Below are 27,902 nucleotides of genomic sequence, written 5' to 3' on the forward strand. Positions count from 1 at the left end.
AATGATGGAGGGGAAGCTACATAGGATACAATGCTTAGGCTTGGTGGATCTCAAGCAAGAACATCAAGCAAGATGAAAAGTAGTTTTTGAATCACACATCCGGAATCTGGACACAATTCGTCACGTGACTTCTCACCGGTTTATATGTAGACCTATTTATCACTATTATCACCAGTGATAATCTAACTTCCCCACTTTTCCGTTCCTTAGTGATTGGACGGGTGTGACGATCCCCTGTCCAGAACCTCTGAAAGGGATATCGGTTTGAAGGCGAACTTCTAGATAATGGATCGGTGCAGCTAAACAGTGCACAACAAGATGTCTCAATGTAAACACAAGATACCGTGAATACAAGCTGTGATTGCATACTGCGGAACTATCTACAAGCTATCTAGTTCCTCCGTATATATAGTCCTTTCTGATTCCCCAAATCGATGGTTCTGCACCTAGATCCCTTGGATCTACGTTCGGTCCTTAGATCCCCCGGATCTATGTTCTGTCCTTAGATCCCCCGGATCTACATCCTGACTCCTAGATCTACGTTCGGTTCCTAGATCCTGGATCCTTATCGTGTTCCTTATCTCCCGCCTGGTCCGTGCCACCCTCGTGTCTTTCCGTGTTTTGTGACAAACTGTCTCCGCACGGGCTACTTCGTACAGCTATAAGCCAACTTCAAAATGGGCTGCTACCCAGGATGGTCGATGACAAAAGCACTAGCCTCTTTCGGTATTTACCGGTTGCGCGACTAACAAAGAATGTAGCCAATTAAATGTGCATATAATGACGACTCGATAGCTGCATAATCGTAGACTCGTATCGCAAAAAAAAAAAATCAAAACACATTATCCGGATACAGTAGACTGTAAAAACGAAACTAAGAAACATGTTCTAGCTACTCCACTCGGCGACGGTGGCCAAAGATAACAGCGTGTATGGATGCTCTGCACCAAGTAGTCGCTGCCGAGCCTGGGCACAGTCCTTCATCAGTGCTAAGGCGTCTGAGTGTCGACCTTGGCTTTTCCAAGTAAAAGCGAGGTTGTTCATGCTCGTCAGCGTATCTGGGTGATCGGCCCCAAGCTTGGTCTTGCGAGTCTCCATGGCCCATGGGGGTGTGCCGTCATGGCCATTTTGAACAAGTGGGGAATTGGAACTCCCGTTCGCAACGCACAGTGGTGCACGGCAAGGTGCTGCCTCAACAAGTTTTGATTGGTTCGGGACCCCGTGCTCCTGCGTGCGCTGCCTGGCTGCCAATCCAACAACGCCCGGCATGAGGGGTCGAGGAACTGAAGTAAGGGAGCCCGCCGAGACTCGCAATACCGCGGTTAGCCGTCCCATGTCTCTCTCGAGCAGCAGCAGCATCTCGGAACAGATTGCCTGTCCTCCTCTGCCCCTGCATGCCCCTCATCGCGATCGGTCAAAGCCCGCGAGAGTTCTTGGATCCGTTACAAAGCACCCTCCTTGCACCTTACAACTACCCGGTAAGATAAATCCCAACACCAGACAATCGCGGCGCGCCATCTGCTCCAGCTTCTGATCGTTTTGTTCCCGCAGGCCGCAAACATCCTAGTCCATCTGTCGCGCCCACCGCTCCGCCCTTTCTCTTCTCCGGCCGAGCCTCGGCGGTCCCGAACCATGCGCCTCCTGGAACGTGACGATGCCGGCGGGATCCGCCTGACGAAGGACCTGCCCAGCAACAGAGTCCCGCCATACGCGGTGCTTTCACACACGTGGGGGCCCGAGGAGGAGGAAGTCGGCTACAAAGATCTAGAGGACGGCAGAGCCGCAAGCAAACCCGGCTACGACAAGATCCGGTTCTGCGCAGATCAAGCCGGGCGTGACGGGCTGAAATTCTTCTGGGTGGACACGTGTTGTATCGACAAGTCCAACAGCTCCGAGCTTCAGGAGGCGATTAACTCCATATTCAGGTGGTATCGCAACGCGGCCAAATGCTACGTCTATCTCGCGGACGTCTCAACATGCAAGCGAGACGCCGACGGCGTCCCTAGTTGGACATGGGCTTTTCAGAAATGCAGGTGGTTTGCTCGAGGATGGTCCCTCCAAGAGCTCATCGCCCCGACATCAGTGGAGTTCTTTTCAAGGGAGAAGGCACGTATTGGGGGCAGGAACTCCCTAGAGCAAATGATCCAGAGCGTGACAGGAATTCCCCTCGAGGCCCTCCGAGGTAATCCATGGCTTCCTCTACTTTCTTAAAGAGAGTCCCAACGGTCCGATTTCCAGGAGGAAATCCGTGTGTGAAAAATCCCCTCAGTCGCCCCTTTAACAGATCCTCTCGGGGCAGCGCCTTTCCTCTCTTCGTTCCCACCACGACGAGACCAAGACCGTACAAGCGGCGAGCACGGCAGTTGTCAAAATGGCAATCCAAATCTCTCGGTGGATTCGCAACTCAAACCCCTTGCCACTACTGGTTGCTGCCTCGCTGGTGTTGTCAAACCACACCAAGGTAGTGCTGAAGAACGACTACGATTAGCCAGGTTAGCATCGCGGCATTACCGACTTCCTATAACCAAAAAACAATGTAGAGAACATACCATGACCAGGTTTGCAGGCAAGTACAACATGGCAATGACCGTCGCTATTCGCATCGTCCGTGAATCTTGACGAGTTTTATCAGCGAGCGAGACCATGAGCTTGGTTTCGACCGATTGGGCGTAGGAAATTCGCGTCAGCTCCATGCTGTTGTGGTGCATGAGCTCTTGTCCGTGAAGCCTCAGGATGTCGTCATACTTGAAGAAGATTATGGTTACCACCAATATGCTACATCCGAACGGACAAGTCTTACCATCAGCCTAATATTATCCGCAAGGCTCAACAGTTTCCGTGTGGTTTCCTGATGGTTCTTGAGCTCCCCAGACAGGCTTCGAAGCTCCCGTTGAAAGCCACTTTGGGTGGACACAGAGAGGTTGCAGGCCTGGGCAAAGTCCTCTGCGTGCACCTTTATAGCAGACACGGTACTTAGTGTGTTCTTCAGGATCGAGCGGGTGTGGTGCAGCTTCTGTTGTAGTTGGTGAACCTGCTGCTTGGACAAGAAACTAAGCCCAAACTCGCCATACGGCTTGCAGATCGCTATATTGCTGTCCTGTCCGTCGCGACACGTTAGCTCGAAAGGGCTCTACAATGCCCGAATACACTGACGACTTTGAATCAGGGCAACAGCAGACGTACGAAAGTTCGTAGTTTTTCGGCAATGTAGTTAAGATACCCCCTCCAGGATGGGGTGGAAGCAGCGAGGTACCGGATATGTAGGCTCATAGGATGTGACATGTCGGTCGGTTTACCGCTTTTCAGGCCCGATTGGAACAGCAGTGGAGGCTGTATGACGACCCAGCTCGACCGTCCGGTCCGGAAGGAGTACTTCTGATGAATGGCGGACTGGCGGCAAGACCACGGATCTTCGAGGTCACGTCCGTGACGTTCGAAATGACGGATGTTGTAGCAGAGGGCTTGGATCGCCTTTCAGCCTCTCTGCGAGGAAACAAAGATGGAGCTACATACCAAACACCGGATTGTCTTCCGTGGTCCTGCTGCGTCTATTCCGCGACGCTCTGCCGGGGCTCGAAGGCGAGAAATGGCTGTAGCACGCCATGAAGTCTTCGTCCGAGGACAAAAACTTTCTTCCTAACCCCGAAACAAACCTCAGAAACTGTGGCGTGATCTGCTGTAAGACGTATATCCGTCGAAACATCTCAAGCGTGACATCTATCCGGCTCCACGAGTTCAAGCGATGTAAAATCCTACAAGCAACGCATCAGCCATCAAACGTATACGTGTGCAGAACAGTCCCCTACAATATCCTGGAGGAGCCCAGCGGTAGCGTCTTCTGCAGGTTTGTTATTGCCACGCTCAGCGGAAGCCCAATATCAAGGTGGAAGGGGGTCGCATACGGCCAAGGCTGCGTTGAGCTCGTCCGTCGTAGACGCCGCCCGCCCTTGCACGTTCGCCTCGCCGCCAGACGTGCGGGATTCACGCGTCGCAGGCGGCAGCGCACGGATTATTTCGACTATCTCCAGTCTACAATTGCCATCCTGCGTGATGAATATGTCAGACAGTTTAGCTTCCAGCTCCGTCCAAATATGCTCAAGGCCATGTTCACGGAGCATGTCGCGGAAGAAGTCAAGAGGACTTGAGCTCAAGCCCTCGTGGCAAGAAACACTCCTCTTCGCCATAGTAAAGCTGCAGCGAATGCCGCCGTCTTGAGAACAAATTTTAGACTGTAGATTATACCGTCTCACTCGCCTGGAGAAGAGGGGAGCCCTGGCTAGTTTTGTACTCTCGCCGCTTTCCTGCACATCGACCATGCGTGGCGGCAGTGCAAAGTGCCCGGTTCCACCCTGAGGCTCCCATTCGGCAAATCAACCTATAAATGAGCGCCACGCGTGGGAAGTGCAAAGTGCCCGGTTTCGCCTCCAGGCTTCCATCCGCTGCGGTAGATCGGCCTATAACTGAGCGCGTCTGCAACTTTACATCTGTTTTGCAAACTGCTTCCAAACCCCACAAACCTTGTGGACTGCTTGATCAACTATTCATTCCCATTTTTTTCGCTCTAACCTACAACTAACATGAGCGAATTGACCCATCTGGAGGCAAGATATGTGGTCCAACCCAGGCTGGAAGACCTCCTTCAAAGACTATTCGGAGATGGATCAAACTACAGTGTGCAGGTGCCGTACTTGTAACAAACCCGATCTGTGCTCGATTGGTGCTGACATTTCTTAGAGCCAAGGAGACAAGATAGAAGTCTCGGCACCTAGAAAATTGACAGACGTAGGTCAATGCACCAGACTGGCCGGCATATATGGTCCAGTACACGTGCTGAACGCTGTTTGCGCAGACTGAAATCGAGTCTATCATGCTGATTCAATGACGATGGGATCAGTGTAGCTCTCCGGAGCACCCGACTGTATCTAGGCGTAGCAGCAAGGGCAATATATCATCCTCCAATATACTCTATTCTAATGATACCTTTGGAGTCAGGCGGTGTAAGCCGAGACGACTACCTTTCCTCGCTTTTCTAGTACTGTGAGGCATATTGCCTTTTAAACAAGCTACCATGTGTGTTGACAGCCGTGATGGTTCGCCCGACGAGCCTGCATTTCTGATGGGGTCGGCGGAGCCACACGCAACCACGGAAACAATATCTATTTGGCCGGCTGTGCTGGGCGTGGTACGAAGCAAGTCTCGTACCATAGACCGGCTGGGCAAGAGCAGGCGTGAACGTCGGCAGGGCACGATCACCTTCCAACTAGTCCGCAGGCACATTTCTTACACGTGGCATTCTTGCTTGGCAAGTGCAAAGGGCGGCTTTTCTTGAAGTGCGTATGCGGCTACATTATCGAAGACGCCAATGTTGGATGCCTTGCCCAGTGCTGTATAACCTACCAGGTAGCGCGTAATTAAATAGAGCACCCGCGCAACCGAGCAACGACTTGCTCTCCAAACTGGAGGAGAAGATCCTTCCCTCTGGATTCGTCAAACTCCGATCCGCCAAAATCACACTGAATGCAGCGCCTGACCGCCTCGCAGTACTCCCTTCCCATGTGTTGCCGGAGCCGAGGGATGTAATTGGTGAGGAGTTTCTGGCGCCTCTCCTCGTAAGAACCCGTCAACTTCTTTGTTATCTCGGCGAACGGCGTCCAGAAGCCGATCTCCATCAATATGATCCCGAGACTGTAGTAGTCGAACTCGGGCCGGTATCCAAAACGCTCCTTGAGGTATGTAGGGTGTTGGTAGTACCTAGAGTCGGAATCTTCGACTCCCGACGTGAGGGCAATCGGTTCGTTTGGGCGGCTGTGGCTAAACCCAACCAGGAACGGCTCTCGGATGGAATGACTCTCCGCGCGGTCCGCCTGTGCGAAAAACACCACGTTGAATGCGGTAAGGCCTTTGTGGAACCACCCAACCGTATGTAGCTCGAGCAGTGATGTGGCAAGCAACGAGGCCAGCTCGAATCTATCGTCGAGGTCCGGCCGTGCGTCTCTGATCCTTTGGTGCAGGGTTATGGGTTTTGGAGAGGATTCTGGCCCGACCAATCCAGGAAGCTCAAAGACGAGCCCGAACGCCGCCCTTACGGAGTCGTGGAAGAAACCAGTGCACTGGAGCGTTCGAAAAGCCCGCGGCTTCTCCTGCGACAGCAGCTCGGCGATCCTGGCAGCGCGTCCGTACAAGTTATCCATCGTAAGTTTGTCTGCGCCGTGCTGCCGGTACTCTCGCCATTCCACCCAAACCGGACGAAATCTCTGACCGTCCTTGAGCTGACCGAGATGGTGGCTGTCAACTCGACCGCTCAACTCCACCGACCCTGGTTCGAGCATCATTTTGCGGGACGCAGAGCCATCATCTCTTGCGAGGAGATCATGTATGTACTTGATGTTTGCTCGCATGCGAATCTCGTGACTGAGAGTGGCGCTTGTCCCTCGATCCTTGCACGGCTCGGAAGGCTTTTCGTCCCCCTTCATTACGGAGATGTTGAAGTATGTCCTGGAGCTTTCCGTTTGGGCCTGGTCGAGAAAGCAGCGCAGTTTCTCGTTAAGCTTGAACAGTTGGGAAAGATCCAGCTGCTGTGCTCTTTCCCCCCGAGAGAGCCTCGACTTGAGATATTCGCAGAGTCTACCGAGGCATCCCAAGATGGCATCGAACTGTGACATCGTGTCGTGATTAGGCGGTCGCGCTGATTCACCCTCGAGAGCCCGGATTCCCATGGCATGTCTCCAAGCATCGAAGGCTGTATGTTCGATAAACATGTCTAGAGAATCTTCACCCTTCCTGACTTGGCGAAACAGGTCATTGACCGTGCCAGCCACACCATGCAAGGCAACAAGGCGCAGTCGCCAGGTGATCTCCTTGGCCTTCGGTCGTTTGGACTGGTCCAGGCAGAGCATGTCTCGCACAAGGGGGACCAGCAAAGCACAGCTTGTCGAGGACGATTCCGACCGTTTCGACAACCAGTCGTCCACAGCGCCACTCGGTCGACCAAGCCGGTGAAATTGGTGCAGCGAGATGATCCCAGATTTGTGTTCCCTTGCCTGGCGGAATTGTTGGACTCCGTCGCGCCCGAGTTCCATATACGTCGCAACCTCCGCAACGATACAGCCGAGGGACCAAATATCGCTGGACCTGTGTATAGGGTCGTCCGGCGCCACGTAATCGTCCATCCCAGACTTGAAAGGCGTTGCAGAGTTCTGCGACGTCGGCTTGAAAGTTGTCAGACCAAAGTCTGCCAGAATCAAGCTAGACCCAGAGACGAGGATGTTGCGCGGGCGTAGGTCGTGGTGGCATCCAATGAGATCCAGGTCGATTTTGCGCTCGGCGAAGTCGTGGACGTGCTCCACGGCGGACGTCAGCGCTGCGAGTGCGACCACCAAAGCTTCGTCGGTCGAGAACATTGTCAAATGCCGTTCGGTCTCCAGGAGCTGGGCGAGGTTCCCGGTATCGGCCAGCGGAAAGAGGAGATTGTGCCTGCCATCATAGGTGTAAGAGCCCAGCAGCTCTACAATGTTGGGGTGCTTCAAGTGGTTGAGAATGGCGAGGTTTTCCAGCTCCCGCTTGTGACCACGAGCCGAGCCTTCCCGGAGTTTGAACTCCTTTACAGCAAACTGGCCAAGCGTCAGCGACAGGGAACTGTACATTGAACCGTGCAGCTCACCTTCGGGGGAAAGATGTCACCCAGTTTCTGGTGATCAGGCTCGAGCCTAACCTCGCACACCTTGCCAAAACCCCCTTCCCCAACCTCCCTAATCTCCACAAAAGGCATGACAGTATTCTTGTCGAATTGTCTGGTCAAGGTCCCGCGAGAGAACGTAGGTGCTATAAGCTCCCACTGCTTCTCGTGGAAGTCGCTTGCCTCCTCCGCCGAAAGGTAGATGTCTTGGACGAGAGCGTCCTGCCTGAACGGAAGCTTAGCATCTTCAAGCTGACCTGCCTCCACAAATTTGAGCAGCAATTCGGTTTGGCCGAGCAAGATGAGAATGCCGAAAATCTTGCGTCCCCGCAGAATGATCTTTTGAGCGATCTCCTCTCGATGGTACAGAGGCTGCCAGCCTGCCAATCCCGAGCGAACTGCATCCTCCGTCATCACGCTGTAGAACGACGATTCGGGGACGAACGAACGACACGACGCATTTTTGCAACGCAACTCTTTAACTTTGGATTTCAGCTGTTCCATTTCTCCTGTCTCAATGTTAGAAGTGGCCTGAATGATCTTATTGTGAAATGTCCGGCGGTTCTGAAGAGTGGGTCCGCTGCACTGCCAATGAGCAGGAGCACGTAGGGTACCTTAGGCAGGTCTCGCCCGAAGAAAGTGCATGTTCCCCACTGTCGCGCCTCGGCAGGCGATTGGCGTTTAGATTTCGTGCGCAGGACTAGACCCGCCATGAGGCGCAGCTACCGCGGTACCTAGACAAGTAGCCTTAATATTAGAATCAGTGGCTCAGGCCTTCTCTTCGCCTTTTCAAGGCCAGGCCAAGGCCACCTGCATGCAAAAGGGGGCCCGTTTGGATGCTTTTCTCAGCTGGTGGTGTGGTACTCAGTAGAACGGTGGGCTCTATTTGGCCGGCTGGTGTGGAAGTGGGACTGCAGTGCCAAGGCATACAACAGGTCAGAGGCAGACCATGAGGCTCTGATCGGCCGAATATTCTGAAGTGAGCTTGATGTTAGCCAAAAGCAAGTGCATCCAATCAGGCCCTAAGACTAGTTGCAAGCGGCAAGTGCCGGGTTTGAAGTGGTCTAGAAGTATAGCTGATATTTCGATCCAGTTTGGAGGTTGACCGATCACGCCCTAAAATGTGCAGTCAAACACATGCACCGTAAGCCCTCTCCGTCAAACTGCGCGCGGAGTGTACCGTACACACAAGGTACGTCTTTGTTTTTTTTTTTTTGCGGTTTTGAGAGTATTCGACGTGCCATACTCAAACAGTGGTGTGTTTGATGCCTGATATCCTTGGCAAAGACGCTTGGGTCATGGGGCGTTTCGTGTGCAATGCAGCAGACTCAGTCGTGCTACCCAAAGTAAGGGAGTGTTAGGCACCAATCGGCCCTTGTCTCGGCATAGCCTCCGCAGAGCCTCAATTCGAGGGTATTGCACGCTTTTTTCCCTTCCGTGGCTGCAGAGGACCCGGAAGGCTCCATGGGCGGCTCACTGTCTTACATTCCAGCGCACCAAACAGTATACGCTCCAAACTTCCATAGAAGCACCGACTTTTCTATGCTCTGATATAGACTGGACGCAAGACCGCATCTCTGTTTATGTTTTTTTTCCAGGAACTTTGTCCACGGCTTGAATGGACGACTCATCATGTCGTTTGCCACCGACTCTACGTTTGACAGGCCTCGCCTCTTCTCTAGCACCTCTCCAGTGCAGAAAACGGCACCGGTGCCATGCAACTTCATCACGTTCCTCGCTGCAGCACAGAAGCTGGGAGTGCCTTTCTTGCAGATGATGTGGCAACCGAAAAGGCCATCGCTGGGTGAAGGAGGCACGAGCCAGATCAGCCAGGCCTTAATGAATCTGCAGACGACACTCGCCTTCAAGCGTGTGTCAGACAGAGACAAGCTCAAAACACCTAAGGAAGAAATTTTGCGACGTTGTATCAACGAGATGACGGTGCTTTGGCACCCAGCCGTCCGAAGCCACCCCAACGTCTTGGAATTGCAGGGTATATGCTGGGATGTGTCCCCCAAGACGCAGGACCGCGCGGAAGCAACAGCCCTTCAGTCTGCAAACGACGAGACAGTGTGGCCGGTTTTTGTCTTTGAAAAGTCGCATTTCGAGGATCTATATCACTTCGCAAGATTGCCCGTAGGGCGGGAGCTTAGCATCACAGACCGCCTGAAGATCTGTCTACAGGTTGGCGAGGCCATAGCACACATGCAATCCAATAGTAAGTAAGTACCTATAAAAAACCTGCAAGACAGGGCTAAACCTTGCCTTTGTTAGATATCATTCACGGGGACATTAAGCCACAAAATGTACTCGTATTCCGAGCTGAAGATGGTTCATTTACTGGCAAGGTTGCCGACTTCGGTTTCTCCACTCGATATGCCCGGGACGATACCCGTCTCGTGCTCCATTGGTCTTGGCCATGGCATGCGCCAGAATTCGACGAGTATCACGAGTTTACGCCTGCACAGGCTTTGAAGACGGACGTCTTCTCCTTCGGCCTACTTTGCCTGTGGCTTCTGTTCGAAAAGTCCCTCTCGGGAATCCGACCGCTTCCCGAGGCAGCACAGTTGAAAAGTCCCCTCCATGCCTGCAGAGGCGAAGAACAAGCGTTGAAACTTCTCGACAACCTCAAAAAGAAGGATTCTTTAGTATGGTTCGCAAACCAGTTGGTGATAGCAGAGGCAGGGTTCGACGACGAGACGAAAGCCATGCTGCAAAACTACTTCTGCGGATGTCTGGTCAGCGATCCGACAGTACGAGATGTCGACATGCAACACTCACTCAAACACATAAATATCTCGTAAGAGTCCTTGCGTACTTGCTGTGGCCGTTGACTTTGCTGACCATTATGCTAGAATACAACCAGCAGTTCATGGACCCGTGGAGATATTATCCCTAAGTAGTGATAGCTTCAAAGTAAGAACGATAACTGATATGTATTTATATCTATCTGACTTTCGTAGCTTTTTAACTCGATTCGATCCTTCTATGTCTCAGACTACCGCCTTCGATCCTATATACGTCGAGAACTAGAAGAAGTGGTAACGGGCCACCCAACAAACGCTCTCCGCAACCAGCTATCATTCTGCTACTACCTTGGATTCGGATGCCATGACAATGACGAACCGCACACGTCTTTCGCAGATGACGCTGAAGAGGCCCGCGCCCAGTTGAAGATGGCGCTGGAATCCGAGCAGGAAGATGACATGGGCAGGTTGTATGGCAGCCTGGCCGAGAGCGGTCATGACGGGCTGATTGCTCTTGCCAATTACTATGGTGAGGATGAGGTCCTGAACATAGCAGAACGAACAACAAGGAAAGATATCGAACGTGTAACGCATGTTCAAGGAGCCGAGAACCGGATAGTATTGCATCTTAAGCATATACTCTCTTCCATTTTGTATTATCAAGGCCGTTGGAAAGAGGCCAAGAAGCTTCAGATCAAAGTGTTGGAGGTCAGCGAGAGGATACTTGGACAAGAGCACCTTGATACCCTTAGAAGCATGGCGAATCTGGCCAGAACTTATTTTGATCTTGGCCAGTCGGAGGAGGCCAAGAAGCTTGATATCAAAGTGTTGGAGGTGAGAGAGAGGACACTTGGCCAAGAGCATCTTGATACGCTTATAAGCATGGCGAATCTGGCAGCTACCTATTTTGGTCTTAGCCAGTGGGAGGAGGCCAAGAAGCTTCAGATCAAAGTGTTAGAGATCAGCGAGAGGACATTTGGACAGGAGCATCCTGTTACCCTTACAAGCATGGCGAATCTGGCAGCTACCCATGCTGATCTTGGCCAGTGGGAGGAGGCCAAGGAGCTTCAGATCAAAGTGTTGGAGGTCAGCGATAGGACTCTTGGCCAAGGGCATCCTGATACGCTTACAGGCATGGGTAATCTGGCAAGAACTTATGCCGATTTTGGCCAGTGGGAGGAGGCGAAGAAGCTTGAGATAAAGGTTTTGGAGATTAGAGAGAGAGCATTTGGCCGAGAGCATCCTGATACGCTTACAGGCATGGGGAATCTAGCAAGAACCTATGCTGATCTTGGCCAGTGGGAGGAGGCCAAGAAACTTCAGATCAAAGTGTTGGAGGCCAGAGAGAGGACACTTGGCCAAGAGAATCCTGATACGCTTACAAGCATGGCGAATCTGGCAGCTACCTGTTCTGGTCTTGGCCAGTGGGAGGAGGCCAAGAAGCTTCAGATTAATGTGTTGGAGGTCAGCGAGAGGACACTTGGACAAGAGCATCCTGGTACCCTTACAAGCAAGGCGAATCTAGCAGCTACCTATGCTGATCTTGGCCAGTGGGAGGAGGCCAAGAAGCTTCAGATTAAAGTGTTGGAGGTCAGCGAGAGGACACTTGGACAAGAGCACCCTGATACGCTTACAGGCATGGGGAATCTGGCAAGGACCTATGCCGATCTTGGCCAGTGGGAGGAGGCCAAGAAGCTTCAGATCAAAGTGTTGGAGGTTAGCGAGAGGACATTTGGACAGGAGCATCCTGGTACCCTTATAAGCAAGGCGAATCTGGCAGCTACCTATGCTGATCTTGGCCAGTGGGAAGAGGCCAAGAAGCTTCAGATTAAAGTGTTGGAGGTCAGTGAGAGGACACTTGGACAAGAGCACCCTGATACGCTTACAGGCATGGGTAATCTGGCAAGAACTTATGCCGATTTTGGCCAGTGGGAGGAGGCGAAGAAGCTTGAGATAAAGGTTTTGGAGATTAGAGAGAGAGCATTTGGCCGAGAGCATCCTGATACGCTCACGGGCATGGGGAATCTGGCAGCTACCTATTTTGGTCTTGGCCAGTGGGAGGAGGCCAAGAAGCTTCAGATTAAAGTGTTGGAGGTCAGCGAGAGGACACTTGGACAAGAGCATCCTGGTACCCTTACAAGCAAGGCGAATCTAGCAGCTACCTATGCTGATCTTGGCCAGTGGGAGGAGGCCAAGAAGCTTCAGATTAATGTGTTGGAGGTCAGCGAGAGGACATTCGGCCGAGAGCATCCTAATACGCTCACGGGCATGGGGAATCTGGCAGCTACCTATTTTGGTCTTGGCCAGTGGGAGGAGGCCAAGAAGCTTCAGATTAAAGTGTTGGAGGTCAGTGAGAGGACACTTGGACAAGAGCACCCTGATACGCTTACAGGCATGGGTAATCTGGCAAGAACTTATGCCGATTTTGGCCAGTGGGAGGAGGCGAAGAAGCTTGAGATAAAGGTTTTGGAGATTAGAGAGAGAGCATTTGGCCGAGAGCATCCTGATACGCTCACGGGCATGGGGAATCTGGCAGCTACCTATTTTGGTCTTGGCCAGTGGGAGGAAGCAAAAGCTTTATTAGGTAGCTCTAGGCGTGACCCTCTCTATTAAGTGTCTTGGTCTTAGTTACCTAGCTACAAGAAACAGTACTGAGAAGTTAAATACGTGGGTTAAGACCGAGGATAGCTAGCACCTAATAACTTTATGTATAAATTCAAAATCGTTAACGATAAACCTACTATTTAACTGGGTACCAGTTCGTCTTATCTTCTTAACCACTCTGACGGCACGTAGCTTGAGTGAAGAAGATACTTCTGTCTTTACAGACCTGTTTGAACCAAGCGCCGAAGGCATCAAGGCCTTTTTAATATAACTGTCTTCGATAATATGCCGCTGGGATAGATCCCTTACGGGCCTCGTATATGTAGATAAAATGCGTGGTGGAGGAGTAGGTAGGTATGGGCTCTCTAATATCCTATTATTTACAAGCCACCCATTAGCTATTAGATAATTTCTAACTTAATTAGGCATATAAGATTACATCTTTACGCTAGTTTATACTTACCTTACGGAGCCGCTAGCCATCGAATGCTACCTTTTGAGTGGGTCTGTGTGACGAACCCCTATCCAGAACCTCTGAAAGGGATATCGGTTGAAGGCACTTCTGAATAATCCTGGTTCGGTGCAGCTAAACAGTGCACAACAAGATGTCTCGATGTAAACACTAGATGCCGTGAATACAACTTGAATTGCATACTGCGGAACTGTCTATCTACGCCAGCCAGTTCCTCCGTATATATAGACCTGTGGACCGTGGACCGTCGTCTTGTATACGGTCCTCGGTCCGCTCCGTATTGGCCGATACTGGACCGTGGACCGTGAGCCCCGCCGCGGTCCCCGGTCCCCATCTTATTGGTCCGTCTGATCTCCTGGACCGTGAGCCCCGCTCGATGGCGCGGTCCAGTCTTGATTGGTCCTCGTGGCCCCACTGTCTTCCAGAACCGTGACAGTCTGTTTGATTCCAAGAGCCATTTTTAAAGCAGAGCCATTTTTGCAGCAGAGCCATTTTTGAAGCAGAGCCATTTTTGGAGCATAGCCAGTCGGCTTGACAAATATTATAAAAAGAAACTTCTGCCCCTTGCAGAACCAAAAACAGCTTCCACATAATTGTAACGCAAACCATTAAGCCTAAGGCAGCGCTAGGATCATGACATGATATCTCAGCCTTTGCTAAAGCCAGAAACGGATCATTGGGTCTTGGCATTGATCCTAAGGTCGCCAATGATCCATCTCCTAGATCGTTGGATCATCTTCCCAGTCTCTTCCTGCCGTTTGGAGATAGAATGTAACGGGCTGAGCCCTGGCAGGGACCTCGGCAACCCTCGGCCCTGATGAAGCTATTCCCAGAACGCACAGACCACTATTCCAGAACCTTCTATCACCGCGCACTGGCCAACACGCTCAGCCATATTAGAGGCTCATGTTGTCAAACCTTCTCTTTCTCTTTTCTTTTTCTTCTTCAAGTTCAGTGTACTCGTAGAGTAGCCTAGCTAGTTGCAAAATACTACCTTGAGACCGTTACATAACAGAGCTGTGGCTTACTGTGGTAGCTGTAGCAAAAAACTCTAGCTCGCTATAAGAGCTGCGGTTTCTAACCGTAAGTACTGCTAGTAGTTTGGGGTGCGGCCACAGGCCTGAGGGTTTGAGTAAGGAAGTGGGGCTCTCGGAGGATTCGGGGGTTCAGGGGTCATGTATATAAGCGGTCTGCTTCGGACATTCTATTTTAGACAGGACATCGACTTTTATTTCTTCATATTTTTGTGCCTTGCACGCGTGCAGGCAATTCTGGCCCTCTGATCAGGCCGATCAGGTGCTTATTATGTGGCCTGCGAGCCCATAGAGTCTTTTCTTTGTCCTATGTGGAGTGCGGCCTGCGAGCGAGTCACTGTCACGCAGGTGTGTTCATTCAGAGACCCTGTTGAGGGTATATTTGTGGTGTTGTGGTTGGTTTGTGTGTTTTCTCACCATTTCACTAGTAGTGTAAGTACTGGAAATCACATAGAAAAATACTATAAAATCTATAAATACGTATTATATTTTATTAATTACGGATTTTAGGATCTATATAGTATATAAGTAAAGCGCTTAAGGTTTTAAAGCTCTAGCGACGCTAGTATTTATACTAAAACTGAGTCTATAGTAATAAGCTTTTCTCTAAAGCTTAAATATTGAAAAAAATAAAATATATAAGGGTAGTAACGACCTGTCACAGTTAACCCAACGGCAGGCCGCGCAGTATGTGGGGCGCAGGACGTCCCCAGCCAATCATTAGGGAAGTCAGGAGACAGCCAATTGGGGCCGGCCAGAGAGTGCTATGGCGCCAAGACCCACGAGCACTCTGCAGGATGCAAGATGCTCGGGGTGATCGAAGGCATAGCACGACGAGCACTTCAGGGTCTCAAGGTCTATATATACGGAGGAACTGGCTGGCGTAGATAGACAATTCCGCAGTATGCAATACAAGTCACAATCGTTAGTATTCAGACTATTGTGATAGAGACAAGCCATTGTTGTACACTATTTAGCTGTACCGAACCGATTGTTCAGAAGTGCCTTCAACCAATGTCCCTTTCAGAGGTTCTGGATAGGGGTTCGTCACACGACCCCCCTAGCGAATAGTAATGTATATAAAAATTATTTCTGTTAAAATACAGCACTTTTTTGTGGATTTTACAGTATGTTCTTTCTCGTGGCTTACAGCACTCAAAGGCTTCAAGCCACAGCGCCCATAACGCCCACAGCGGTCACAAGGAACTACAAAGTTTTCATACAAGCCACTGTGGCTAACTGAACCGGTAGAAGTTGTGGGGATTGATAAGGAGGAAAAAGAGGTCTTGGATGCCTATAAAAGTCTCCCCTCCCAGTGTACTTGGAATAGTTTTTTTCTTTCTTAAGTTCAAGTCAAACAGTCAAAGTCAATATACTAGTTTACCACACTTTCTTCCAGGGCATAGTTCCCTACTTCTTTGTCTTTTGCAGGGCATAGTTCCCTATACTTGCCTTCCTTCGGTGCCACCTCACACCGTCGTACCTCGCAGTCCAAGAACCGCAGAGTCTTCAGGTAATTGCTTCCGACCTACCTGGAAGGCATACAACTAGCCTGCCGACGACATATCTCAACAGGTATCAATTTATAAAATAAAGTTATCGATAAAACAAGCATCTTCAGAGCTTAACGAAGCCATAAGTCTGGTCCTGCCCTCAAGAGTGAAGAAAATACGTGGCCTGATGGTGCTTATCAATTTCCTGCGTGGGACAACTTTGCGTCATTTCGAGAAGTTTCTACCTCCTCCGGTTGGCGGCAAGGGAGAGGGGCCGTACTGGCTGCCCTCTCTGATATTCAATTAAACAGAAATTTAACTGTGTTAAATTCTCACCATAAATTCTACCCGCTGCTTGCCACCCTACCCAATTCTCCCAAGTCATACACCACAAAAAATCCTCGCACCTAAACATCGAAGTATGGCCCCTTCCACCATTTCATTAGATATGCAACTGACTGTTTCAGAAGTGCGGCTTAGAAACAGCAAGCAACGATGCCCGAATCTCAATGTCCAAACAAGTGCAACGGCGGAAAAACTCCCGAAGGCCGCGAATGCACTCCGTGCAACCCGGGTGGAAGTAACTGAGCCGGCCAGGAACTGGTGCGTTGGATGGAGACATGGGTATATGGAACTGGAATACATTATCGCCTTCGCCCGTTCGAAGGTCACAGTCCTTGACTGAATGCTACCAAGATTGCGAATGTAGATTCCTCAGTGCTTGCTGCGGTCCCAAGGTTCAAGGTCCCCAGTGCATCCGGTCCACAGTAGTGCTTAGTGCATTTGGTGCATTTGGTGCATTCAATGGCCCTTGTCAACAGGTCTAGAAGAGGGGAGCTTATCTTACTTGCCGAGGCGGCCCGGTCAAGAGGCCAAATCATGCACATCGCGGAGATCCTCACGGCTTAGTGAGGTATGCGAGATGCACGGCCATAGGACCTGCCGCAACTTCTCAGACAGGGGAAAGCTTACCATCAGCCAAGACGATCCAGTCAAGATGTTGAATCATGCACGTTGGTTCGCAGAGATCGCTCCACGAAAGAGGCACAACGATCTGTATCGGCTCGCGATCCATGCCAGCAGACGTCTAGCCAGTTTTGGTCGCTGGATTCTGACCTGGCTGAGTGCTCACGGCGTTCTAGTGGTCAATGGCTTCGTTCTGTTGTATCGGCAGCGTGAAAGCCCGGCTGCCATGTTTGATATGCTCTAACGCCCCTCCCCTACTTCTACCCCTAACATCCTCGAAATATTCTCTGCATCCTAAGTTATCCTCGTAATTCTCTCTTCCGCGATATCTTTCGATTGGTCGAAGCGCCAACCTCCTCCGAACTCACCGGTAAGTTATCCTTGTGCCAACTGACTGAGGCTGGACTGATAAGAGGAGCAGTCCGGACCTTACTCGCTCGAAACCAGTATGTCTTAGCTTATGGATCTTATAATTCCGCGGCTAGATTTCCTCTGGTCTGTGAAGCTCTGGGCTGTTTTCCACACAATCATCTGGTATATTCACATGTCACCTCGCAAACTTTTTCTGAAGAAGATTCCAATAGCTGACAAAGTTGGTTTCCAGGCTTCATCGTTATGTCCGCCTTATTGTTCACTGCATCAGTCACTGGACGTACAAATCTATAGTTCCGAATTGGGAGAAACCAAGATACACCTCGAACGACGTCACGGTTATCGTCCCCACCATTCACAATCGGCCCCAAGAGTTTCAGCCGTCTCTGGAGAGCATTCTCGCCTGCAGACCGGCCAAACTAGTTTTGGTCACCACCTGGGACAAGCATGATGCGTTGGAGAAGGCTTCTTCGGCTCTCCGTGGGGTGAGCAGCACGCATCCGACGGTGATCGAAGTTTTGCACGTTGATAAGGCCAACAAGCGGCTTCAAGTGTGCAGGGCACTCGAGGGAGATCATGTTCAGACTCCCATCACGGTTATGGCCGACGACGACGTAGAATGGCCTTCGACCCTTATGCCCTGGCTTTTGGCCTCGTTTGAGAACAACAGGATGGGTGGAGTGGGAACATGCTAGAGGGTGAAGCGCGTGGATGGCGATTTGACAACGCGCATCTTCAATTGGCTCGGAGCGGCCTATATCGAGAGGAGGAATTTTGAAATCTCAGCGACCCACAATATCGACGGCGGAACCTCTTGCATGTCGGGACGCACCGGCGCCTATCGAACCGAGATTCTTAAGAGTTACGACTTTTTGGGAGGGTTCAAAAACGAAAAATGGGGCAGGTATATCTTAAATGCGGACGACGATAACTATATGACACGATGGCTCGTGGCGTAGAGATGGAAGACGTGGATCTAGTACGAAAATGAGTGCGAAATTGAGCCGACGCTTAAAAACGGGTTCAAATTTTTATATTAATGTTCCCGCTAGGCGAGAAGCAATTGGAGGAGCAACTGGACCAGTCTTGTGCATGAAAGACACGTGCTTACGTATGACAACACCCCCCTTTTATCTCTTTACGTCCTAAACTAACTCAAGCCCCCCACAACAATAGTCAGCAACTTTGGTGCACATATGCGCTTCATATCGCAACGTTTACTTCGCTTGCCTTTGTCGTCGATCCCCTTCTGCTCTTCTCGTGCTGGTGGGCGACGGAGAACTGGGAGCTCAAGAACCGCTATATCCTACTCGCTGCAGAAATATTCATGTTTTGCTTCACGAAGGTGGTAAAACTGGTTGGGTTGTTTCGCAGGAATCCGAGTGATATCATGTTCCTGCCCGTGTCTATTCTGTTCGGCTGGTTCCACGGATTTATCAAGCTGTATGCGTTGTTCACGCTCAAGCAGACATCGTGGGGCAGTCGTGAGGATGGCGACGAGCACAACCAGTTCCGCCTCCAGGAGAAGCCCATCCGCAGTCAAGCGATGGCCATGCCGGTCGGACCAGACCTTGTTGAGTCCGTACGGCACACATCTACCTCACAGGCCCGTCGGGCATCCTCGCTGGCGCAGAAGCACAAGTTCAGCGGGTTTGAAAAAGATGCAGGGCATCTGATCGGATGAGTTGTAACTTTTAGCCTTGGCAACACTACAGGCAGTGCAATCTGACATCTTGATACCGGTGATCTTTACACCCTGTGTGTTGCTGACAAGGTGTTGCAGTGCTTTGGCGTTGATGTGGCCTGCGCGAAGGTGCCAGAGTTCTTCTGAGTCGGCTCGAACGGCAACGCGTTCTTTTGATCGTTGGAAGACACGACGTATCACCAAATTAACGGTTTGGCCAGGCGGCAAAGCGATCGTTCCATCGTTGCTTGTGGGCAGTGGGAGCGGCACATAGAAAGAAGTAATAGGCTTGTATTCAGCGAATTGAAGATCTTCGGTAAGATGGAGATTGATAATAACAGTGGACTCCTCCAGCGATCCCCAACGGATTGTGTTATCCAGCCCGCACAACCATAGGTCCGATTTGCGCATGAGAGTTCCAGAGATTATATTGACATGGAAATTTGGAATAAAAGCGACGTCTTCGAGCGTAAGATCCAAGGTGTTGTGGCCGTTCGGTCCGTGGCACAACCTTTCCATGATCCGTTTACCTCTGCCGTATACCTGTATGGTAGAATCTCCAACACTAATCCAGTCATCGTGTGCGGCTTTTGTGTAGCTACCTTTGACAAAGAGATCGCGAGAGTTGACCACGTGGGTCGTGGCCCCAGTATCCCATATGGTGGAATCAGCGTAACGGTGGCGGCGCGAGTGTGTGGCGGAGATGCTTCCTTTCGGTGCGAAGGCTGGCAGGATCGCTCCGACCAGAGCACTTGGTGCGGGGTATCGCGACTTGTCGCTACTGTTGACGTTGGTTGCAGGTTTCCCTCCGTTTAGATGTTTCACTAGCCATGCCCACTTGTTCCCTTCAAGGTTCTTCCTGGTTTCCTCGAGGCGCTTGGGGTTGACTTTGTGATCTTCTCCGAGAAGGATAGACCGGGCGGCGTAGCAATTGACTGGTTTGTGTTTGATCATGCCGCAAACACACTTCTCGCGAGCTTCGTTGCCATCCTTATCCTTGCCTTGGAAGACATTGCCCACAAACTTGGCGGCATCGTCGGATCCGTGTTCCGTGGTGTGGCGGAAGATCTCTGCGTATTGAAGTACCGATTTGGGGTCGACCTTGGTGTAGTGGTCCTGCTCGGCTTGGAAGAGCGCGATGGAACAATATTGTGCGTTGTAGTGCTTGGCGGCGGCCAAAAAGCGACGAATTCCACGAATACCGGCCACTTCTTCAGGCGCCACAAGACTGACAGTATTGTAGGCTTCGGTCCATCGTGCGTACCATGCTTCTTGGCCTGTAGAGCGACCGGCGAGAGTCAAAACTTTGTCGTATTCGGCTATGGCGCGATCCTTCTCGTACTGGCTGTCTACTGCGGCATAATGGTAGAGATGACTGACAATCTCGTGAAGTGTGGCCCGGGGAGGCACTCCGTAATAGACTGTCTTCTCTACACGGCTGCTGATCCACTCGATCACTTTGTTGATGTTGGCGTTCTCACGGCGATAGTCCTTCTGAAGGTTGGCGTGCATGGATTCGAAGGTCTGTTTCTCTTGCTGTGTCGACGCAGCGTAGAACTCAGCTCTGGTGCATGTGGTTCTTTCCGGAATCGATCCATCCTCGAGGGCTGGCAAGGCTGTTAGGCGTGGCCGTGAGGTGGTTCCAAGGAAGTAGATTGGATCTGCATGAGGGCCAGGAGGCGTGAGAGCAGGTGGTGCGCCTTCATTGGCGAGATTCTTCATATTGACGTGATGTGAGGCGTCGTTGGTACGAAGAATCCAAACCAGGGTTTTAGACCATGTTGGCCAATCTTTCCGATCGCGGAAGAATTCGTCGGTGAGGGAAACACCGTTGGCATTGTCGGTGTTCGTGCGAGCCATCTTCGATTGAAGGGCGTGCTTGAGATTGTAGTTCGCCTTTGAACGTACCGATGGTTCTTGCTGGCTTGCAACTTCATGGTGATCCAAGGCTCCACAACTTTCTACGTGTTGATCAGAGGGTCGTTGCTATCGACTTTGAGCATTCCGAGCCTCTTACCAATGAAATAACGAATGAGCATGGATTGGAGATCTTAAAGGATGATATTAAGAGACGGGTAAGGGAGGCACCTCCTACCAGGCAGCAGCCTCCCTGCCGAACCTCGGCGCAACGCCGCGGCCCCCCTAAAACCATGCCTCCCGCCGCTTAATATCCAAACTGTTAGTACTCATAACTCTGAGATCGCCGAGCGTATCTAACATTGTTCTCGTATGCAAGGCCAAAACAAGAACTATGGGTGATGTCGGCATCCCGGCGAGACACAATATTGCATGTTCGGGAAAGAGCTTGAGGGCGTTGGCCAGATCCTCTGGGGACCTTTCTCCCCAAGACAAGCAACCAATTGACTAAGTTTGAACCCCATACCGTTGTTTGACAAGTTCCAAGAGGGTCCTCTCTTCTGTCATTACATAGTACATGGGGCAAGCTAGCGCGTCTCGAAGTAGCTAAGCCTGGTCCCGACAGCCTAGAACCCCATGTCAGCCCTAACGCAGTCTAGACTTGAGTATGCACAAGCGGTGTGCTTTGATATGCAAGATGGTAAAAGACATAAATCACAAGATTGGATATACATTAAAGGGGCTTCCTCCGCCTTCCCCACTTTCTTCCATGTCTTCCCCCATTTGTCTTTCTCCCCATTTGCCTTTTCCCCTTTGTCTTTACTCTCACGACCCTCATGGTCTATACACGCTCTGGCAAATCAAGCTCGCCGCTGGAGGAGCCTCAGGTACACTACATCCCTTTTACGTCACGCTATTGTAAAACTAACAATAGCACGCTGGCAGTTACCCTTCAGCAGAACCTCCGACGCAACCGACGAGTGTTGGCAAGACCCAAATGCCAAAAACCAGCCGACATCGAAAGCCTTGGCGATTAAGAATTTCACCGAGCAGGAATTAGGTAATATGTCTTTTAATAATTTATGCGAATTCTGTCCTATTATTAAGCTAGATATGGTCGAGATTATCGATACCGAAAACGGGGTGTTCCGAGCTTGGCTCGCTGTGAACCCTATATCGGTGAGTTATCCTACCTAACCACGCGATTAACTATCTTCTAACTAACTAGAAAATAATTCTAAATATAACTCCTAATATAATAACCTACTTTAAAGAGCTATAGAAGAAAACTCGACGGAACGACCTTAATCTTTACTTACTCGGAATTCTATATAGGATCGTTAGCGAAAACCGCCGGTTATTTCTTCCCTTTTAGACCACTTCCTATATATTCTTTAATAAAATAACGGCCTTTTTAGAAACCATTCGTCTAAAGGAGATATATATATACCCGCTTATTTTAGTTTTTAGGAGCGCTTAAATACGACGTAACTGGAAGGAATGGTTTAGCTAGACCGATAAGGAAGATTGGAAAGCGGTAGATACCTTAAAAGGGTTCGAGATTGCGAAAAAGGGTAGTAAAAACGTTTAGGTAGCACTCTATACCGATTATATAGTTAACTAGGTATTAAATAATATATACGACCCGAAAACCGGGACCTACGATTAGCAGTATACCCGAGATTAGTATACTTACGTTATTACCTTTATAAGTAACGCTCCTAGGAAGGGTAAATAGATAATTGTTTGGGACTGTGATCCTGAGTTAGACCTAAGCAGTAAATCGAGAATTAAAGATATACTCAAATCACTCTAATATAAACTGTGGTATAAGCTACATCCAGCCAAACGCCTAAACATTAAGGCTGTTTAGTACCAGACATCTGGAGGGTTGTCTGGAGCCGGCCTCTGTCTTACCCACTCGCTACAAATAATAGAGAGGTGGGCCGCTAAATTGTGCGACGAATATTTTAAAGGCGATAACGACGAGCGGGTTGAAGGGTTTTTAAAATTAGATATGCCTTAGCACGCGAGGACATAAAGAAGCAGTACCGACTAGCTCTCGATCTTACACACGAAGACAACGGCCCTCACTTGTTGGCATCATTCAAGAGCCTCCTGTTGAAATACAGCACTTATTTGTGGATTCAAGAACTATGGCCGCATTGAAGCTCTTCCTAAATCAGATTCGAAAATGGGGCCGGCTTCGCAAAAGTCGATTATACCCTCCAAGGACTGGTGAGGATGTAACCGAGCCGCCATGGTGACGCGGGTTATGGTGAGCGAAGATGGCGGGCGAAGGGTTGTTTGAATGGATAATGTCAAACAACGGTATGGGGTTCAAACTTAGTCAATTGGTTGCTTGTCCTAGGGAGAAAGGTCCAGGTAGCTGGCCGCCTTCGAACCTGGTGACCTGAATCCCACTGCCAAGATATTAATTTCCTTAACAGTGGGTCTCCCGACTAATTCAACACACCCCCCAGCCAACGCCTTGCCCGAGGCCGTTGGGTGCCCTGATTCCGATTTCCTCCTTGCCAGTTGATTCCTATTATTCCGACAAATCCATGGGTTCCGAGCTGTATCCATCATCCTGTAGATCCTCCATGTCCTTGCTGTTCTTCTGGCTTGCGAGCCTTGGCTCCTGGGTTTCGGTGAGTCTATCGTCGTCTTCCTCTCCAAACCATTCTCCTAGCGGCTCTAAATCCATCTCTCTGACCCTGCGCTTTTCGATGAGATCCTTCACATCCTGTACCCCTACCGAATCCTTGAATCTGGTGAACTTTTCCTCCGTGAGAGCCTTGGTGAGGCCGTCAGCCAGCATCTCTCCTGTGGCCAAATATTCCACGGAGATCTCCTTCTTCTGCTGCTTTTCGCGGAGCCAGTGGTTGTGAATGTCCACATGCCTCAGTTTGGTCTGTAAGGTGTTGATATCTGCGGTCACGAGCCGTATTGTCTGGGCGTTGTCACACCACACTCTGATCCCTTTGTCGTCATCCAATTCCACACCCAATTCTCGTATCAACCGGATCTCGTACATGGCCTCCTTGGTGGCCTGTGACAACGCCAAAAGCTCTGCTTCAGTGGTGGAGGTAGTGACCGTATCCTGCTTGTTGGCTCTCCAACCGACTACCCCGCCGAACAGCCTCATCACGTAAGCTTGGGAGCTCTTGCGATCGGCAACATTGTCTGCGAACGAAGCGTCGGAGAAGGCTTCAAATCGGTCACCACCCCCCAGCCGTAAGGCGTAAGTACTTGTGGTTAGTAAGTAGGAGAGTGCTCTCTCCGCTGCTTCCTGGTGGTCGCTGCTTGGATTCATGTTGAACCTGGCTAATTTGGAAACTGCAAAGGCAATATCGGGTCGACTGATGACTGCTGCGTAGAGCAGAGACCCCACCAGCTTCTGATACCGTACCACCTCTGCGTAGGTAGCCAGTCCTTCGTGGGCGACAAGCTTGTTTTCCGTCATGGGTGTTCTGGGTGTTTTTCGTAATGGTTTGGTGATGAATCGGGAGAGCTTACCAATGTACTCGGACTGAGAGAGCCAGACAAGACGCTTCTCCCTGTCCCTCAGCACCTCCATGCCCAGGAACCACTGCAGTGTCTCACCTCCTTGCAGAGCGAAATGCTCCTGTAGTCCCTGGACCAGTTCATTCACCAGGTCTAGCTTCCTTGCGGGGAAGGTAATGGCTATATCGTCAACGTAGAAGAAGATAATGACTCCATCGTTCAAGTAGCAGCAGGGTTCGTGAGGGACGGCTACATGCCCGAGCGTGGAGAGCACGCTGGTGAAGCTCTTTTGCCACAGGAGAGGAGATTATTTCAAACCGTACAGTGCTTTCTTCAAGAGTAAGACTTTGCCTGGTGTTCTTCCTGCTCCTGGGGGAATCCTCATGTATATGGCGTATGGTAGGTCAGTGTGAACGAAGGCATTGACAACGTCGTACTGGAGCATCTCCAGGTCGAACCGTGCCGCAATGGAGACCAAGGTCCGGAACGACTTTCCAGCCAAAGTGGCGGCGTATGTGTTCTCCATGACCGTTTTGGCTTGTTGGTCTCCTCTTACCACTAGCCTCGCTTTTGCTTTCTAGAGAAAACCGTGCTTGTTGAGCTTGTAAGTAAATACCCACATACTACCGAGGACTTGGTGGCCAGCAGCCCTGTCTTGGTCGACCTGCTCCCACGACTTCATCTCCTTGTGACTTTGGAGGTGGTCCCGAATAGCTGCTAGGAAAAGATCTCTGTGAGGGTGAGCTTCTAACTGCTTGTAGTTCTTTGGAGGGTCTGGTAGCTGGCGCCTGTGAATTTTCTCTGTGGGCTCTGCTCCGTGAATGTGGGGTTTGGCTGCCTCATCACTGCTAGGGCACTCGAACTCTGTGAATTTGCTGGCTTGCTTGCGAATCTGCCGCTTGCTTGTGCCATTTTGCCCGATGGCTTGTCTTCCGGCCACGAAGGATGCCTCCCATGGTCCGTGACGGTTTCGTATTCTTCTGAAGTCGTATCCGGCTTCTGAAGCTTACTGGGCTACCATTTCAGATGGTTTGATGCCCAGGGTTGGTGTCCCGATCAACAACGCTGCGTGAGGTGGTGTATGGCCAGGCGTCAGGAGGGCGCTCAAGGGTTCTGGGGACTTTGGCTGATCAGACCTCCCAGTCCCGGCTACTTCCTCTGCTCCCTTCCCTGGTAAACTTTCGAGGGATCGCTGCACAAAGGTGTTCTCCGGCGCTGTTGGGGCGACTGCTACGGGCGCACCTGTTTCCTCCGCGCTGGAGTTGTCTTCGTTTTGTTGGTGGAGGAAGAGCACGCCACGCTCGGCCGCAGCTGATCTGTCATGGTGGGCGGGATAAGTTGGCGCATAATACTCTGAGCTTATAACCACGGCACGTGAGTCAGCATGTTACCAATGGTGTGTTACAGCCGCGTTCAAAACCAGCTTCTGGTTCTGAGCCTTTGAGTTGGCTAAGCGCGTTGGCCAGTGCGCGCTGATGGAAGGTTCTGGTGTTGGAATGTCGAGGTCCATGCCAAGGCTCGGCCCGTTACAGTGGGAGCACGCTCCATTTGTCTGCTGTCTTGGCTCAAGCCAGAAATGGCTCCCCGGGCAAAGCAGCAAGGATGCTAGATATGATTGTAATCTGCCATTACCAGGTAGCCTTGCAAAGCCAAGCTCCCGGTTTCCCTGCAAGGAGTCAGCGCCAAAAGTGACTCTCAGAGCTTGCTGTAAGAATCTGGAAGCGTGGGATGGTCTCCTTTGCTGGAACCAGAAACAGCTTTTCCATTTTGACATAGGCAACATAAGAAATCGCTGCTACTGAAGCCATAAATGGCTTTTAATGTAATCAAGATCGCTGCCTACACAGGCAAAATGAAAAGGCCGTTTCTGGCTTTTCGTATGACCAGAAAATGTGATCTTCCATACAGTGCTCAATCAAGTTAGGAATAACCCAAGGTTTCGGTGATCCCGATGCAGGAACGGGAGAAGACTTACCTGATTAAGACTAACTCAGTAATAAGTGTTACCCTAAGCGGAATATTTGTTAGTGCACCCCAGGTTATTCTTTAGCAACTTCCACCAAAACCCCCCTGCAGCACTAAAGGTGCTCAGGGCCTGCTCGGGGTTTGCTCACCATGCTCGGGGTTTGCTCACCGTGCTCAGGATCTTGCTCACCATGCTCAGGGCCTTGCTCACCGTGCTCGGGGTTTGCTCACCCTGCTCAGGACCTTGCTCACCATGCTTAGGGCCTTGCTCACCGTGCTCAGGGCCTGCTCAGGCTCTTGTCCCCCCTGCTCAGGAGATCTCCACTTCTGCTCAGGTTAAAGCGGCGACTGCTCAGGTCCCAGAACGGAAATGGAAATCGTCCATGTCCAGATTCCGATATTGTTCATGGTGTGACATAAACTCGGTTATCGATTTTATTACGGTCGGAAATACCCTCTAAAAGCTGGCAGAACGAAGGTAACGAAAAAGGACGATTAGAGACGATAGGATCCTCTACCGGACGGTACTACTAGTTAGAACAGTGATGAAATTATCGAAATACTGATTAGAGAAGCTTAAAAGGGACTTTTAACCTGTTGTACGTCCGCAGAGATGTGTAATAGTTAGTGATATTCTTAGATACTTTTACAAGCAGCTCCGGAGAGCAAAAGCCTTCCTTATCCTTCACCAATAAGTAGGCCTCAGGGCCGAAGCCCTGAAGCAACCTGCTTGAATAATCCGCCGTGAGCAATACCTCCCACATTCTTCCTTGTAGCTGACGGCTACGATCTTCATAACCTTTACCCCTTACGATATGGTTGCTACCGCAGCCTCCTTCTTCCACTTAAGTTGCTTGGGTGCCCGACAGTCCTTCTTAAAGTGTCCTGTCTTCCCACAGTTAAAACACTTGAGGTTGTTCCTGCCCTGGCCCCAGCCCTGAGGCCTGTGTTGCTGAAAAGCGTCGACCTCTATAGGACCTGCGTGGGTAGTGCTGGAGTAGCTAGTACTGGGGTATTGCCGTTTGCGCTTATCGTTGGAACGGTTGTTGCCGTAGTGACCCCGCGTATTGCCTCTCTTCTCCGTGCGACGCTGGAACTGCCTATCGTCGATACGTATGGCCATGGCGATATACTTGTCGATAGTGTCGGGTCTCGACTCCATACATAACTCATCTTTTACTTCTTCCTTGAGGCCGTTGTAGAAAAGCAACATCAACCCATTATCGTTGATTTTGCTGCGTAGGCTGTCGATCTTGAACCTAACCGCGTAGTCGGCTGCTGAGCGTGTCTGGCGCAGGCTTGCGAGCTTCTCCTGCGCACGCCTTGCCTCATTGTGCTCTCCAAACACTTCCTTGAGTCTGCTGGCTGCGAACAGCACCTTGGACTCCTCGGTGGTAATTTCCGATGCGGTGGTATGTCCCGTGGTGGGCGGCATGGCAGTAACGCCCTCCATCTGAACGTTCATGTGGTCGGCCATGGTGGTGGTAAGGTAGCCATCAACTTATCCGTGACAGAGTTAAAGTGAA

At 50.8% G+C, this 27,902-nt stretch overlaps 4 protein-coding genes across 4 annotated transcripts; all 4 read left to right on the forward strand.

Annotated features, from left to right (window-relative positions):
- Positions 1-1,632: 1,632 nt before the first annotated feature.
- HNWD (Vegetative incompatibility protein HET-E-1) lies at positions 1,633-2,211 on the forward strand (the record flags this gene model as incomplete). Its single annotated transcript, XM_062905828.1, has 1 exon — positions 1,633-2,211. One exon carries the CDS (start codon positions 1,633-1,635, stop codon positions 2,209-2,211), a length of 579 nt encoding a protein of 192 aa, XP_062767586.1.
- A 15,240-nt stretch (positions 2,212-17,451) lies between these two features.
- Positions 17,452-18,058, forward strand: QC763_0059230 (uncharacterized protein; the record flags this gene model as incomplete). The annotated part of the gene is made up of 2 exons (XM_062905829.1): positions 17,452-17,525; positions 17,596-18,058. 2 exons carry the CDS (start codon positions 17,452-17,454, stop codon positions 18,056-18,058), a joined length of 537 nt encoding a protein of 178 aa, XP_062767587.1.
- A 248-nt stretch (positions 18,059-18,306) lies between these two features.
- Positions 18,307-19,047, forward strand: GT2_1 (Type 2 glycosyltransferase; the record flags this gene model as incomplete). Its single annotated transcript, XM_062905830.1, has 3 exons — positions 18,307-18,342; positions 18,416-18,474; positions 18,540-19,047. 3 exons carry the CDS (start codon positions 18,307-18,309, stop codon positions 19,045-19,047), a joined length of 603 nt encoding a protein of 200 aa, XP_062767588.1.
- Positions 19,048-20,982: 1,935 nt separating this feature from the next.
- QC763_0059250 (uncharacterized protein) lies at positions 20,983-21,075 on the forward strand (the record flags this gene model as incomplete). Its single annotated transcript, XM_062905831.1, has 1 exon — positions 20,983-21,075. The coding sequence occupies one exon, from the start codon at positions 20,983-20,985 to the stop codon at positions 21,073-21,075; it is 93 nt and encodes a 30-aa protein (XP_062767589.1).
- Positions 21,076-27,902: the final 6,827 nt, after the last annotated feature.

The sequence above is a fragment of the Podospora pseudopauciseta genome, chromosome 3, assembly GCF_035222475.1.
Source record: "Podospora pseudopauciseta strain CBS 411.78 chromosome 3, whole genome shotgun sequence".
NCBI lineage: Eukaryota > Fungi > Ascomycota > Sordariomycetes > Sordariales > Podosporaceae > Podospora > Podospora pseudopauciseta.